This window comes from Octopus bimaculoides, chromosome 3 (genome assembly GCF_046866305.1).
Source record: "Octopus bimaculoides isolate indiv1 chromosome 3, ASM4686630v1, whole genome shotgun sequence".
Taxonomy (NCBI): domain Eukaryota; kingdom Metazoa; phylum Mollusca; class Cephalopoda; order Octopoda; family Octopodidae; genus Octopus; species Octopus bimaculoides.
In genome coordinates this window covers 10,205,298-10,219,762 of record NC_142930.1, presented here as the reverse complement: position 1 = coordinate 10,219,762, position 14,465 = coordinate 10,205,298, and the positions used below count along the sequence as shown (strand labels likewise).

Below are 14,465 nucleotides of genomic sequence, written 5' to 3'. Positions count from 1 at the left end.
AGCAATCAGACTACAATTGTAGCTCTGCCCAAATTTCATCGTAGCAGTAATTTTAATGAAAATTTATATACTGTTGAGCTTTAAAATATCTTAAAAATAAAAATAGTCACACACACGCGCGCGCACACACACACACACACACACACACACACACACACACACACACACACACACACACACACACACACACACACACACACACACACACTATAATCACACAAATTGAAAGAATCAGAGAAACAAGAAGATTGTAAAAAAGAATGCTAAACTTAATGCTATTTTCCATAAACCGTATTTTCTGGCAAACAAATGGAATTTTCAGACCAAAATTTACGTCCAAAAACGGTAGATCGACTAATACACCATGACAACTTTGGAGGACTAAAGATTTCTGTTGAAATGCAGCAGGATTTGGAAAGATAGAGATGTTTGAATGTTTGTACTATGTTTACACCGTAAACTACGTAGACTGGTTTGCAGGAAAATACAGTACCAAAAAATGCATGAGAATTCTATGAGTCTTTTTCCTCGTAATTCCTTAACTTCAAATTCATATTTCTAATCCATGCTATTATCAAGAAACGATTATCTCCCTTGAGATTGCTGCCAGCACTAAGGTAACCATGTATATTTAAGATGCATGTATTATAAGAAAATATGCAAGAGTTAAGGAAGACTAGAAAAGATTGAAAGCAATCTCTTTTCTGGGATAGTGATAAAAATTTTGATAAATATATGGAATAATCTAGAACATCTTAACACATATTAGCATGTTCTATGAACTAAAAAAAAAAAAAAGGTGTAGTTTAAAAATTTCTGGAAGAGCACCCGATGGTCAGAAAAGCAGAGAAGTAGTTTTTTGCCTACAAATATGTCGAGCAGATGTAACTTCCGGGTTAGCCAACTGTTAGAACTGACTCAATAGTAATTTTCAGTTAGTCCGTTTCAATTACCTTGTTAACGATGCCCTTGGAACTTGCAAGACTATTATAAAATGCCATGTTCTTTCTACTGTAATTGTTAACCTTATGTTTACAGCTTTAATTGTGGTCAACATCATAAATATAGATGAACTCTACCACGTTACATTTTTGATTTAGCACAAAGTCTAATCTCTTTAGTAATACAGCATTTCGATAAATTACAAAATCTTTATTGTCTCTTTCAAGCTAAAATTTGTAAAATGATTACATCGTAGAAATAACTTTCTGTAGATTTTGGCACAAGACCAGCAATTTTAAGGGGTGAGAGAAGTCGATTACATCGATGAAAGTGTTCTACTGGCACTTATTTTATCGACGCCGAAAGGATGAAAAGCAAAACTCGGAGGAATTTGAACTCAGAACGCTAAGCATTTTGTCCGGCGTGCAAACGTTTCTGCCTGCTCGCAACCTTATGTCGTAGAAATATTGATTTCTAACATTGGTACAAAGCCTTAAACTTGAGGGAGGGATTCGATCAATTATATTGATAGCAGTACTTGACTGGTACTCTTTTCTATCGAATTCAAAGGGATGAAAGTTGACTGCAGCAGAATTTGAATTCACCGCCGTAAAACTATTGAAATGAAGAAATTTATGAACTAAAACATATATTTTTGCAGTGATATAAAATAGAAAAGGTAATAATAGAAGGAAAGAAACAAAAATAAAATAAAAGATTACATGAAATGAAGTGAAATAGGATTTGTGAGAGAGAAAAGGTGTGTTGAAAATAGCAGAGACGATGGGGGTAAAATACCTATGAGTTAAATGGGGACACCTTTTCCTTTTCTACCTAAAAGAAAGACGAGAAAAGTTGATTGTAAAATCCTGATGTAAATGAGAGGAATTAATATATTTTAATATTTCAATATTTTAATATTTCTAATAATTGAATTATTTTAATTTATTTTCACAAATAAAAGATTAAAAAAACATACAAACACATACATGTAATTAACATTCAATGCATGAAATAAACCTACTGATAAAATAAAGGAATTAGATCACCTACCCGTCTTCCAGCTTCATTGTTATGAAGATTCATAAGCATTCTGGCTAATCCACGCGAGAAACGCGGATAATTTCTTTCTTTCTCTCGTTTATCAATAAAACCAACAGCAAATTTGTAGGCATGCTCAATGTTGTCCCCACATTCTCCCCATAGCCAATCTTTATGTATCGTCGGTGGCCGAGGGGCTTCACTGCATCCACACCGAGATAACTGACCTTGTTGACATGCTCGACTGATGGAATATACTACACCAGAAGAAGATATAGCATGTGTGAAACCATTTTCTCGACTACCTGGAATCAACGAGAAATTAAATTGAAAATTGTTTTGAACAGTCTTAGAATTAAATTACTTCTAAATCGCCTTATTATTGTGGATAGGGCTATTATTTAAGATAAAGACTCATTTTTATTAGTATTTTTCTCAGTATCTAAGTGTTTATAAATCATATCTTTAATTACACTATTTTTTTTTAACAAGCTAAATTTTATCAAATAAAAAGAAACGACAATCAAATTGTGAATTGGATTAAAGTAACGATACTTAAAGTGGATATGTCCATCAAACTCTGTCTCGGAATAAATTGTAATGACAATACAAATATTGGTTTCAAACTTTGGCAAAAGGCCAGCAATTTCAGGGGAGGGGTAAGCCGATTGCATTGACCGTAGTGCTTAACTGATACTTTTTTTTTTTACCCCTAAAAGATGAATTTGAACTCAGAACGTAAAGACAGACGAAATGCCGCTAAGCATTTTTCCCGGCGTACTAACGATTGTGCTAGCTCGCACAACACACAAATATTAACTGATGTTTCAATCGGCTTTTCAAGATTGCCCGTATTAAGATGGAGAAAGGTGTCGAGCTGGCGCCGGAGAAAAAAGTCGGAAAAATGCTTAGCGGCATTTCTTCCGATTTTACGTTCCGAGTTCAAATGCTGCCGAGGTCGACTTTTGGGGTCGATAAAATAAGTTCCAATTGAATACTGGGGTCGATATAATCGACAGCACCCCCAACCTCCCCAAAGTTTCTGGCATTATGACAAAATCTGAAACCAATATTAAGATGCGAAAAGCGGAGAGCTGGCAGAATTGTTTTCACGCCTGGAAAATGTTTAGCGGGATTTTGCTCATCTTTACATTCTGAGTTCGAACGCTGCCGAGGTTGATTTTACCTTTCATCCTTTTCAAGTCGATGAAATAAATACGAGTCGAACACTGGAGTCAATGTAATCGACTAACCCTCTCTCCCGAACTTACTGGCCTTGTGTCAAAAATTAATATCAGGTGGTGACTTCTTGCATTTCGAATTTAGTATAATATTTTTAGAAGTGAAAATGAAGTAAATGTCGAAATGTTCTGCTTTATTTTTTTTCTTTAAATAAAAATAGGTAGATGTCATTGAGAAACTTTGATTAAAAAATTGATTTGATTTTCATTTTACAACTGAGGGAGTTCAATATGAAGACAAAGACAAACATATATCGCATAAGTTAAATTAAAAACACTTAAAATGTAGATTTTCTGGTAAGAAGACTTTTTTTACATCACAAAATCTAATATATAAAAAATGACCCGGAGATAATTAACAAACGTTATTACTTAGAAAGCTGTGCATACTGATTCAGAGATAAAGTATTTAGTAACTAATGCCGATGACGCTGATAACAGTAGGAGTTCTTGGAATAAAAATAATAATTGTTTTTAATAGAGACATGAATTTGGGGAAACGAGATAGTAAGTTATACTGATCCTAGTATTTGACTGGTACTTTATTTTATCGACCAAGTAAGGATGAAATGTGAAGTCGACCTAGGCGAGATTTGAACTTAGAATGTGAAGAGTTCGAAGAAATGCCATTAAGGCTTTTTACCCACACGATAGCAATTCTGCCAGTTCCCCGTCATAATAGTTCTTTCTTATTTTGGCACAAGGCAAGCAATTTTGCCGTGAGGAAGTCGATGAGGACATCGAACCCAATGCTTAACTGGTACTTATTTTATGGACCCCAAAAGGCTGAAAGGCAAAGTCGACATCAGCAGAATTTGAACTCAGAAGTTAAAACCGGAAGAAATTATTGCTAAGCATTTTATTCGACGCATTAACGAATCTACCAATCCACCACCATTTCTTCCAAAACGACCGTGATGGACGAGTAGATATCATAAGGTTAAATTGTAGAAATGGCGGGAGAAAATTTATTTATATATGTGTTTATGACCGGAAATAGATATGTTTTAATCAATATGAAAAAATTTAAGATAATCGTTAAACAATAATGAAATGTCTAAGAAATATAAGCAAACATATACAAAGTTACTTTATATCTGTATCCTCTAGAAGAATGATCATACACAATAATAGTTTGTCCGGGTACGACTAGAGTCATTATATTAATAATAATAATAATAATAATAATAATAATAATAATAATAATAATAATAATAATAATAATAAAAAATATATAAAATATTGAAGTGCAAAAAATCGTGCTAACTGGAACGACTCAGAAGTGCAAAAAATCGTGCTAACTGGAACGACTCATGTACTAAGAAGAGCATTATCGCTGTGAAAACAACATCCATTCATGATTTTTTTTTTCTTAAATACATGTTTTACCTATGAATTTGCGTGTGTAAATTGGGAATGCATACAACGTTTCTCTACCCTAGGTGTACGGAAAACACTCGGCGAGAAATGGGAGAAAATTTGAAGAAAGAAGAAAAAAAACAACATAATAATAATAATACACCAATATATACAGAATTGTTGCAACTGAAGAAGTAATTTACATATATTCATTTCCTTGCTGCATGTTTTTTTTTATTACACGCTTATTATCTTTCTGCAAGTAAGGCTAGGAAATGGAGACATCTAAGTGAGATAAGAAAATACTTGTTTATTATGAAAATACTCTTCCTCAAATTATAAATATGAAAATAGTATTTTAATAATTTTTTATGGAAACTATTACATATTGGTCTATAATACATCAGAGATTACATATACCAGAGAAACATTTTAGAAGAAAAGAAAGGAATAAAATGCATCTCTTCATATATTATACACGACTTCCAATTATTTGCTACCATTGAATGACAGAAGTGGGTTAATAAGAAGAAATTTGGTGGCATAAATATGTCAGAGGAAAGGAAGGCTAATGTTTGGCAAAGCAGTAGACTGAATAGGAGATAGAGAACATTAGTCTGCATTCTTGTAAAGACTGGTATGTAGAATTCGGCTGATACATAAAGAAGCAGTAACTTATAAAGAGCTCTTATATATGAAATAATTGTTTGCAGTTTCTATTGAAGAAGATGATGATCGAAAATATTTCCATGCGAACTTACTCTGCGTGGTTAAGATAAATTGAAAAGAAAATCCCCCTTCCCCAAAAGTTAAATGTTTACTCATACGTCATCCTTTTGTTTTACTTGTTATAATTAAAATTCAATGCTGAATTAAAATTTTGTTTTGACCTGAACCTAAAGAATTTCGAGAAAATAAACAAAATAAGGTAGCAGTTTTCGGGATCAGATGTCTCTCTAGTCGTTGATTAAATAATGTGATTTGTAGAGTGAGTACCACGTTACGTTTCTGTACTGAATGTCATTCATTTCCTGCAGCAGACGATGTCGTATTGAAAGAATTACGTAAATATCATTTTCTGTTCCTTTATTCTAAAAAGCAAGGCTTCATTTATTGAGTATCATTAGGAAAATAGATAACTACTTAATATGAGGCTATAATAATGTATATGCATCAGTATATCAGTATTATAAATATGTATTAAAAGAGCCAACAAGGAAACATCTGTGTGGTCACTATATTTCCTAAAAACAACGGAAAATTTCCCTCAAACTACAACCTAATCAAGTTAAAATATGTATCATAGTTCGTGGTATAGTTTTTCCTCAAAAAGAAAAGTTCATCATTGCTAAAATTTCTGTGATTCTAGGTTTGCTCGACGGAAGACAACTTCAGTTTAGGCAACAACATAAAAGTTAAAAACAGACATTAAAATATACTAGAAAGCAATACGAAGATTCATCTTTTGCTACAGTTAACCTGCGACTAAATGTGTGAACCCTTTCAATTAATGTAGACAGAGAGACACACGTAAGTAACAGTAATATATGAACAGAATGTGTATATGGACTTTTAATCACAAAATTTGAGATGAGGGTGAGAATGCCATGACACATATTTTCCGAAAGACATTAGAAGCGTATTAGAATCGAAAACCAAAGGTCTGGTGAATTATCGAAGATTTATGTCATTATCAAAAATTATTACACACACACACACACACACACACACACACACACACACACACACACACACACACACACACACACACACACACACATAGGTGATGGCGCGTGGCTCCGTGGTTAGGGTATTCGGATCACGCGTTGTGCCCTTGAGCACGACACCTTGTTTTACGTTGCTCCAGTCCACTCAGCTGCCAAAAATGAGTAGTACCTGTATTTCAAAGGGCCAGCTTTGTCACATTCTGTGTTACATTCTGTGTCACATTCTGTGTCGCGCTGAATCTCCTTGAGAACTACGTTAAGGATACATATGTCTGTCGAATGCTTAGTAACTTGTACGTTAATTTCACGAGCAGGCTGTTCCGTTGATCGGATCAACTGGAACCCTCGTCGTCATAAGCGACGAAGTGTCAGTTTATATATATATAATATATAATATATAATATATATATATATAATATAATATATATATATATATATATATATATATATATATATATATATATATATATATGCTTGGTAAAACCTCACAGATTTAGAATAGGAAAAGCAGGATATTGTGACAATTATGCCATGCCAAGTCGCTGATATAATGTATTGAAAATGTAACGCGGTAACGCAGCACCCTTCTTCTTGTGAAAATAAATATCAATAATACTTTATCTAGGCCGTGGGGTCGGGGAACCTTTGGTCCGATGAGTCGAAATACCAAATTTCTTTAAAAATTATTTTAGTGGAGTGTCACACACACACATATACACACGGGTGCGCGCACACACACACACACACACACACACACACACACACACACAAACACACACACAGAATTCAAATTTACAGATAACAAAAGACGAAGACAGGTGAGGGAACTACAAGTAGGTGTGTTAAGTTTGACGGCTCGGGAAGAATGGAAAGGTGTTTGACGTCTTGGGTCTTCGAGAGAAAGGGTTGAAAGGAAAAAAAAAAATAGAGAAAGAACGAAAAAAACGGAGAGAAACAATGTTTAAGGATTAACGGTTCAACATGGAATGCCTAAGTTTTAGGTGATTGTTTATAGACAAACTTTTTATAACATGCAGCAAGATATAGCAGAGAGATTTTTTTCGCAAGTTCATCGTTTTCACTTAAAAACCAGTAACATGTCACTGTGACCGGCTGGTTATTCATTCATCCTCACTGATTTAGCTGTATTTTTCAATTGTGAAACTAAAAGGGGCATACTAAAAATTACCGCGCTTTTACTTTCAATATTGAAACAATACGATGATAAATACATAAGATTTATGGCGCAAAATTTCTATTTGAAAGTTATACACTAAGGAAAGTAGTTGTCTTTTTTCATTACAGCTCCATATATGTATATATACATATACATACATACTTACATACATACATACATACACACACACACACACACACACACACACACACACACACACACACACACACCACACCCCCACATATATATATATATATATATATATATATATATATATATATATATATATATATATATATATATACAGACACGCATACATACGTATATACATACACACACACAAACACACGACTGTATGTTAAAACATAACGCTATTAACGCACTCGTAATTTAATAATTTAATAATAAATATTGTATATTACATACAGTAATATCCATTCATAGCGAAGTGACTCACATCGATTCTTTGTTTAGAAGATATAACACCAATTAATCAAATTATGAATGAATTAACTGCTATAGTTTTTAACATAAAGCTGTATTTGAACATAATAAACAAATTATAAAATATATAAATTAAATATATATGCGGTGGCCTTTCCAAATATTTCTGCTTTCCAAATTCATTCACAAGGCACTGGCCAACTCGAGTCTGTGGGATAAGATTCAAATTACTGCACAGTGGCATTATATCTATAGCTATATCTTTATCTATCTATCTATCTATCTATCTATCTATCTATCTATCTATCTATCTATCTATCTATCTGTCTGTCTGTCTGTCTGTCTGTCTACACACATACACACATTTGTAGCGGTGCATGCCTGAATGGATATGTTGTTGAACTCATGATCGTAAGATTGTAGTTTCGATCCCTGGACCGGCCGATGCGTTGTGTTCTTGAGCAAAACGCTTCATTTCACGTTCCTCCATTCCACTCAGCGGCTAAAAAAGAGTAATCCTGGGATGGACCCACGTTCCATCCAGGGAGGAATATATACGCCAGAGAAACCGGGAAACATGCCCTATGATCCTTACGGAGTAATGTGCACTGACACATGTATTTACTTATATACTTTTATATACTTATATATAAACCTATAAATATCTGTATATATAAATTACATACACACACACACACATACACACACATATATACACTTACATATTAGTTCCTATTTATAAATTTATTGTTTTTATTAGTTACTGGTAAGTTTACATTATAGCTTGTAAGGGTAATATATATTAAAAGTATGTAGTGTTTTTATTATTAACTTCTGAATTATGAAATAATGTATTTCACTCATAATTATTATATTATTCATTAAATTCAATCGCGTTTTTGTTTTGGAGAGAATTGAAATAAAGCTTTCATTTTCTGTTATTAAAGTAGTAATTATGGAAGACTGGTGGGATTATTATTTGTATGGACTAAAAGATTGGACGCTATTTAGTATATAATTTAGTTATAGTAGGTTTACTATTAATACCGATACAGATGTACATAGATTTATGTGTTTCTTGTTGTAGTTTGATTTTAAAGTTAGTGTTTAACCCTGCCTATATTTGATTGAATACTGTTGTACATAGGATAAATGTGTTTGAAAGTTGTGTGTTTTGTTTGTTGGAATGTTTGTTCCCAAACAACGGTTCTTTTAGTGCTGTTGACGCTGCCGGATTGAATGGTACTGCCCAGGTGTTGAAACCATAATGATATCCATGGGGCAGCTGATGATGGAGGTATGTTGGATTGTTGGTATGGCTGTTTTTGTATATGTGGATGTTATGACACATCCTTTTGATATATATATATATATATATATATATATATATATATATATATATATATGCATACTTACACACACACAATATGTATATATACTCATATCATAAAATTGTTGTTCACTATACAGCGTATTGTGTAAACCGTCAACCTAGAAGTACACGTGTGCATGTGTGTGCGAGCGAGTTACGGGTGTGAATTTATTTTTCTTCCCATGTAGTGGTTGCTTAGTTCTTTTCCGTTGTATAGACAAAGTCTACATCTGATACAAATGTATTTATTAAACAATCTTCGTTTATTAAGAAGCTGATTTATATGTGTCTGTCTGTATATATATATTAATGTGAATACACACACACATATATTATATATATATATATATATATAATTATATATATATGTAATTATATATATATATATATATATATATAGATATGCAGGGCAGGGAATCGTCAATTAGTAATAAAATTAATAATTAACAATTTTGCCGGGTTTTTTTTACTCTTCTCTACTGTTTTTTGTTCTGTGTGTATCAAAAATATCGCTATCAATCTAGAGTAATAATTTGTAGTTTTGAAATCAGTAGTTCTTTGACTGCTATTTCTGAATTCTCAGTATGTTGGAGAAACAGGTTACTGTCAATCCCTATATATTTATGATTATATATATATATATATATATATATATATATATAGATGTATATGCACACATGCAAACATATCTGTAACTCTTCCATATGTTACGGAGTAATTTCAGGGCATAACGACCTTCTGAGTAATTTAAATATTTGACTGATTTTATTTCTAGATGAAATATTTTTGTAGTCTTCCCAGAAAATATATTTTTCTTGGAGTATTGGAAGGCCATAAATATAAACGCAGAAGCGTGCATTTCTGATGTTCTTGGTGAACACCGCGCATCTCCCAACGTCAGTAATTTTTATTTCTAATTATTTTGTTCTTGTAGTACCATCATAAATTCTGACCGTAAGCTGCTTTAAAACCTAAATAAAACACTCAGAAACAAAGATTTAGGATGGGATGAAGTCTAATTATGCATAGAAATTATAATTATATATAGGCGTAGGAGTGACTGTGTGGTAAGTAACTTGCTTACCAACCACATGGTCCCGGGTTCAGTCCCACTGCGTGGCATCTTGGGCAAGTGTCTTCTACTATAGCCTCGGGCCGACCAATGCCTTGTGAGTGGATTTGGCAGACGGAAACTGAAAGAAGCCCGTCGTATATATGTATATATATATATGTGTGTGTGTGTGTGTGTGTTTGTGTGTCTGTGTTTGTCCCCCCAGCATCGCTTGACAACCGATGCTGGTGTGTTTATATCCCCGTAACTTAGCGGTTCGGCAATAGAGACCGATAAAATAAGTACTAGGCTTCTAAAGAATAAGTCCTGGGGTCGATTTGCTCAACTAAAGGCGGTGCTCCAGCATGGCCACAGTCAAAAGACTGAAACAAGTAAAAGAGAAAGGAGATAGAATTTGTTTATTTATACTTATGCCAGAGTAGAATTTTCAGCACATTGACACTCTCTGTGACTACAGCTACTATGTTATTAGTAAGTGGTAACCAATTTCTTCTTCAATGATAACATTAAGTACTGGGTTTATAGAAAAAAAGGTACTTCGTATTAAAAGTACTAACCAATACCATAATAGGAAGGATTCCTTCATCATCACTTCTGATTCTCAAGGCCGGACTAGTTCTGAGTTCAAGATATGTTCTTTGGGGTCGTGTAAAAGATCACACTTTCTTAGTACAGACACATATAAATCAGCTTCTTAATAAACGAAGATTGTTTAATAAATACATTTGTATGTATTAGACGTAGACTTTGTCTATACAACGGAAAAGAATTAAGCAACCACTAGATGGGAAGAAAAATAAATTCACAACCGTAACTCACTCGCACACACATGCTTTTGGGTTTATACATGCATATATATATATATATATATATATATATATATATATATATACGTAATATTTGTGCACATGCAAACTTATACACGCACCACACGCGTGAAGACATATATGTTTGGGTGTATGTGTGTATGGAGGCATATGCATGTTTGTGATTGTGTACGTATATGTATGCATATATGTGTGTGTTCGCAAGTTTGCATGTGTACAAATAGAAAATAAATATAATTTTCATTTTATAACAGAGAAGTGGGAAGAGAGTGCTATAAAGCATTGAAGTACTCCAACTGAAATGTTCAACAAGACTCAAACAAGGAGACAGGGACGTAAAAAGAAACAAGTGTAAAGTGAAATACAAAGTGCTAAAATATAAATAAATAGTGACAAACACCACGAAGGAAGGCATCCGGTGAGCTGAGACCTCAAGTTAGTTTTCATTTCCGGTTGAAGCGAAAACTTCTCAGCTACGCTACTAATGCCCTCGATAAAAGTCATGGATATGTGTGCGTGCGTGCGCGTGTGCGTGCGTGCGTGCATGTATGTGTGTGTGTGTGTGTGTGTGTGTGTGCGTGTGTGTGTGTGTAAAGCTTGTTCCTTTCAGTATGTAAATAAATATTATGTTAAAAACGTAACGTTTTCAATTTTTATTTGTTTTATATTTACTCTCGTGTATTTGCATTCAGTATTTTGCGTGCCATGTTATATTTGCTCATTGCGTGAAGTTGTCACAATAATTTTGCTTTACGTTGTTTTCATCGTATAGTTGATGTGTTTGACGTACAACTGTTACTGGAGTTACGAAGCAATAAAACAATTTATAGTTGCATAAGTGTCAATCGACTTTCGCTTTGGTGTTCATTCAAAAAGAAACATATTTTACGTTTGGCTAATATTAGTGAGTTCACTGTCCCCTCATTTTGGTTTCGTTTTCCTTTCTATTTCCATCTGAATCGATTCGCTGTCAACCCGAACCCCGTACAACAATCAAATGAATTTGTGTTTTAGCTACTCTGTTCTACTTACAGTTGTGGAGGCACAATGGCCCAGTGGTTAGGGCAGGGGACTTGCGGTCACAAGATCGCGGTTTCGATTCCCAGACCGGGCGTTGTGAGTGTTTATTGAGCGAAAACAAAACACTTAAAGCTCCACGAGGCTCCGGCAGGGAATGGTGGCGAACCCTGCTGTACTCTTTCACCACAACTTCCTCTCACTCTTACCTCCTGTTCCTGGTGTGCCTGTATTTCAAAGGGTCAGCCTTGTCACACTGTGTCACGCTGAATATCCCCGAGAACTACGTTAAGGGTATACGTGTCTGTGGAGTGCTCAGCCACTTGCACGTTAATTTCACGAGCAGGCTGTTCCGTTGATCGGATCAACTGGAACCCTCGACGTCGTAAGCAACGGAGTGCCAAGAATAACAACAACAACTTCTACTTACAGTTATCTATGTATATGATGATTTTTTTCAGTTGTTTTTCAACACTTAAACTATTCTAACTATGCTAAGATTTCTGTATTTGCTCCTAATGAATTTTTAAAATTCTATAGTTCACTTAAACTTTACATTTTAGCATCCTTTTCATTAATGGCTTAACAACAATACGTTCTTTAATCCGATTCGTTAACTTCTTCCCGTTTATAGAATATGTTTCAAAAATAATTGACTAACCAGTACCTTATAGCAATTGACAGCAATTGTTATAAATTTCTGAATGTTTAATAAATCTTGCTTATAAATTTATTTTTTGGCGTTTCTTGTTTAAAAACTCATTAACTTAAAATAATTATATTTATTCTATAGTCAATAATTTAAGCATTATTGTACAGAAAATATTATTATTAGCGTATCTTCAATTGTTCTAGATACAATTACCGTTTCAATAACCGATTGTCGTATGAGTATTTATAAAAAAAAACAAAAACGTTTTCAAACACATTTTGATTTTAACAAAGAATTTGTTTTATTTAAATGTTGCAATCATTCTCGCTATTATTTCTTATCAAATAAAGGGACACAGAAAGTTAACATAAGAGTTACCTCTTATGTTAACTTAAAGATACATACTACAGTATTTCCCGATTGAATTCGTCCCTTTCTCAAATGGATTCGTCCTTTTCTCAAATGAATGTGTTCCTTTAATATTATTGTAGCCGATTTAAAAATAATAGTTTCAACATTTTTAACATGCCAAACAAGACATACAAGAAAGCATCTGAGTAGGATAAAAAAGAATATTTTCTACTTTCAGAAACAGCGAAAATTTGAAATCGTTGTCCCGCGCCCTTGATATTAACTACAGTACAGTTAAGGCAATTGCGCAGAAAGATTATTTTCCAAAGAAAAAACGTGGGCACCGACAGCGAAAAATCAAGGAAAATCATTAATAATTTTTGTCGATGAAGTTGATCTCGCACCACAACATACGGTTAAATATCTAACTCCTTATTCCCCAATGTTTAATCCCATTGAAGAAATGTTTAACGAATTGAAATCTTTTGTGAAGCACTATCTACAGAGTTATAAAAATGATCTCTACAACAGATCAGAAAATTTGCTCATGACGATTCATAGAGCAAATATTTTAAAAACAGCAATGTATCTAGCTTTAAATTGTGCAAGATATGATCGACATCAAACATTTTTCATCCTACACGCATTGAATATGAAGACTTTGTGAAATAATCATGATTACAAACATTTTAAAATAAATTTAAATCGTTTTAAGTTTAGTTTTTTGTTTATTTTTCACTATTCTCGTGCTAAGATACTATTTTGTATATTTGTTTAAACTTATAGGTGTCTAATTTTTTAAATATTTAAGATCTAAATTGGCTTTGATATCAAAGAGACGAATTCATTCGAGAAAAGGACGAATTTATTTGAGAAAGGGACGAATCATTTGAGAAAGGGCGAGGCACAGTGAGTTAATAAACACTACATACTATGATAATAATAATAGCGCAGGGAAGACACAAGCGAGTGAGTAAATCAGAAGTGCATGCTCAAAACATAATGTCTGACCCATATAACTGAAATAAATTAGGATAGCAGAGTAATTTAACTAAAAGAACAACATAAATAACAAAAAAAAAGGCAAAAACAATGTAGCTGTTTTAACTCAGTTCCTACCACTATTTAATACAGTTAGAAATGATTAACGAGAAAGCAACCTGAACAAAATATTAAAATAATCTATGATAGTTTTATTCAGTATATGATACTATACTCAGGTCATACTCTAAGCAAGGCATTA

The 14,465-nt window shown here is 33.3% G+C and overlaps 1 protein-coding gene across 1 annotated transcript in view; it reads right to left on the bottom strand.

Moving 5' to 3' along the window:
• Positions 1 to 14,465, bottom strand: part of LOC106883934 (protein Wnt-5b) — a 299,459-nt gene that overhangs the window by 52,285 nt on the left and 232,709 nt on the right. Inside the window, exon 3 of the mRNA XM_014935079.3 lies at positions 1,996 to 2,288. Within this exon, the coding sequence (XP_014790565.1) occupies positions 1,996 to 2,288 (293 nt within the window). The remainder of the gene's footprint in view (positions 1 to 1,995; positions 2,289 to 14,465) is intronic.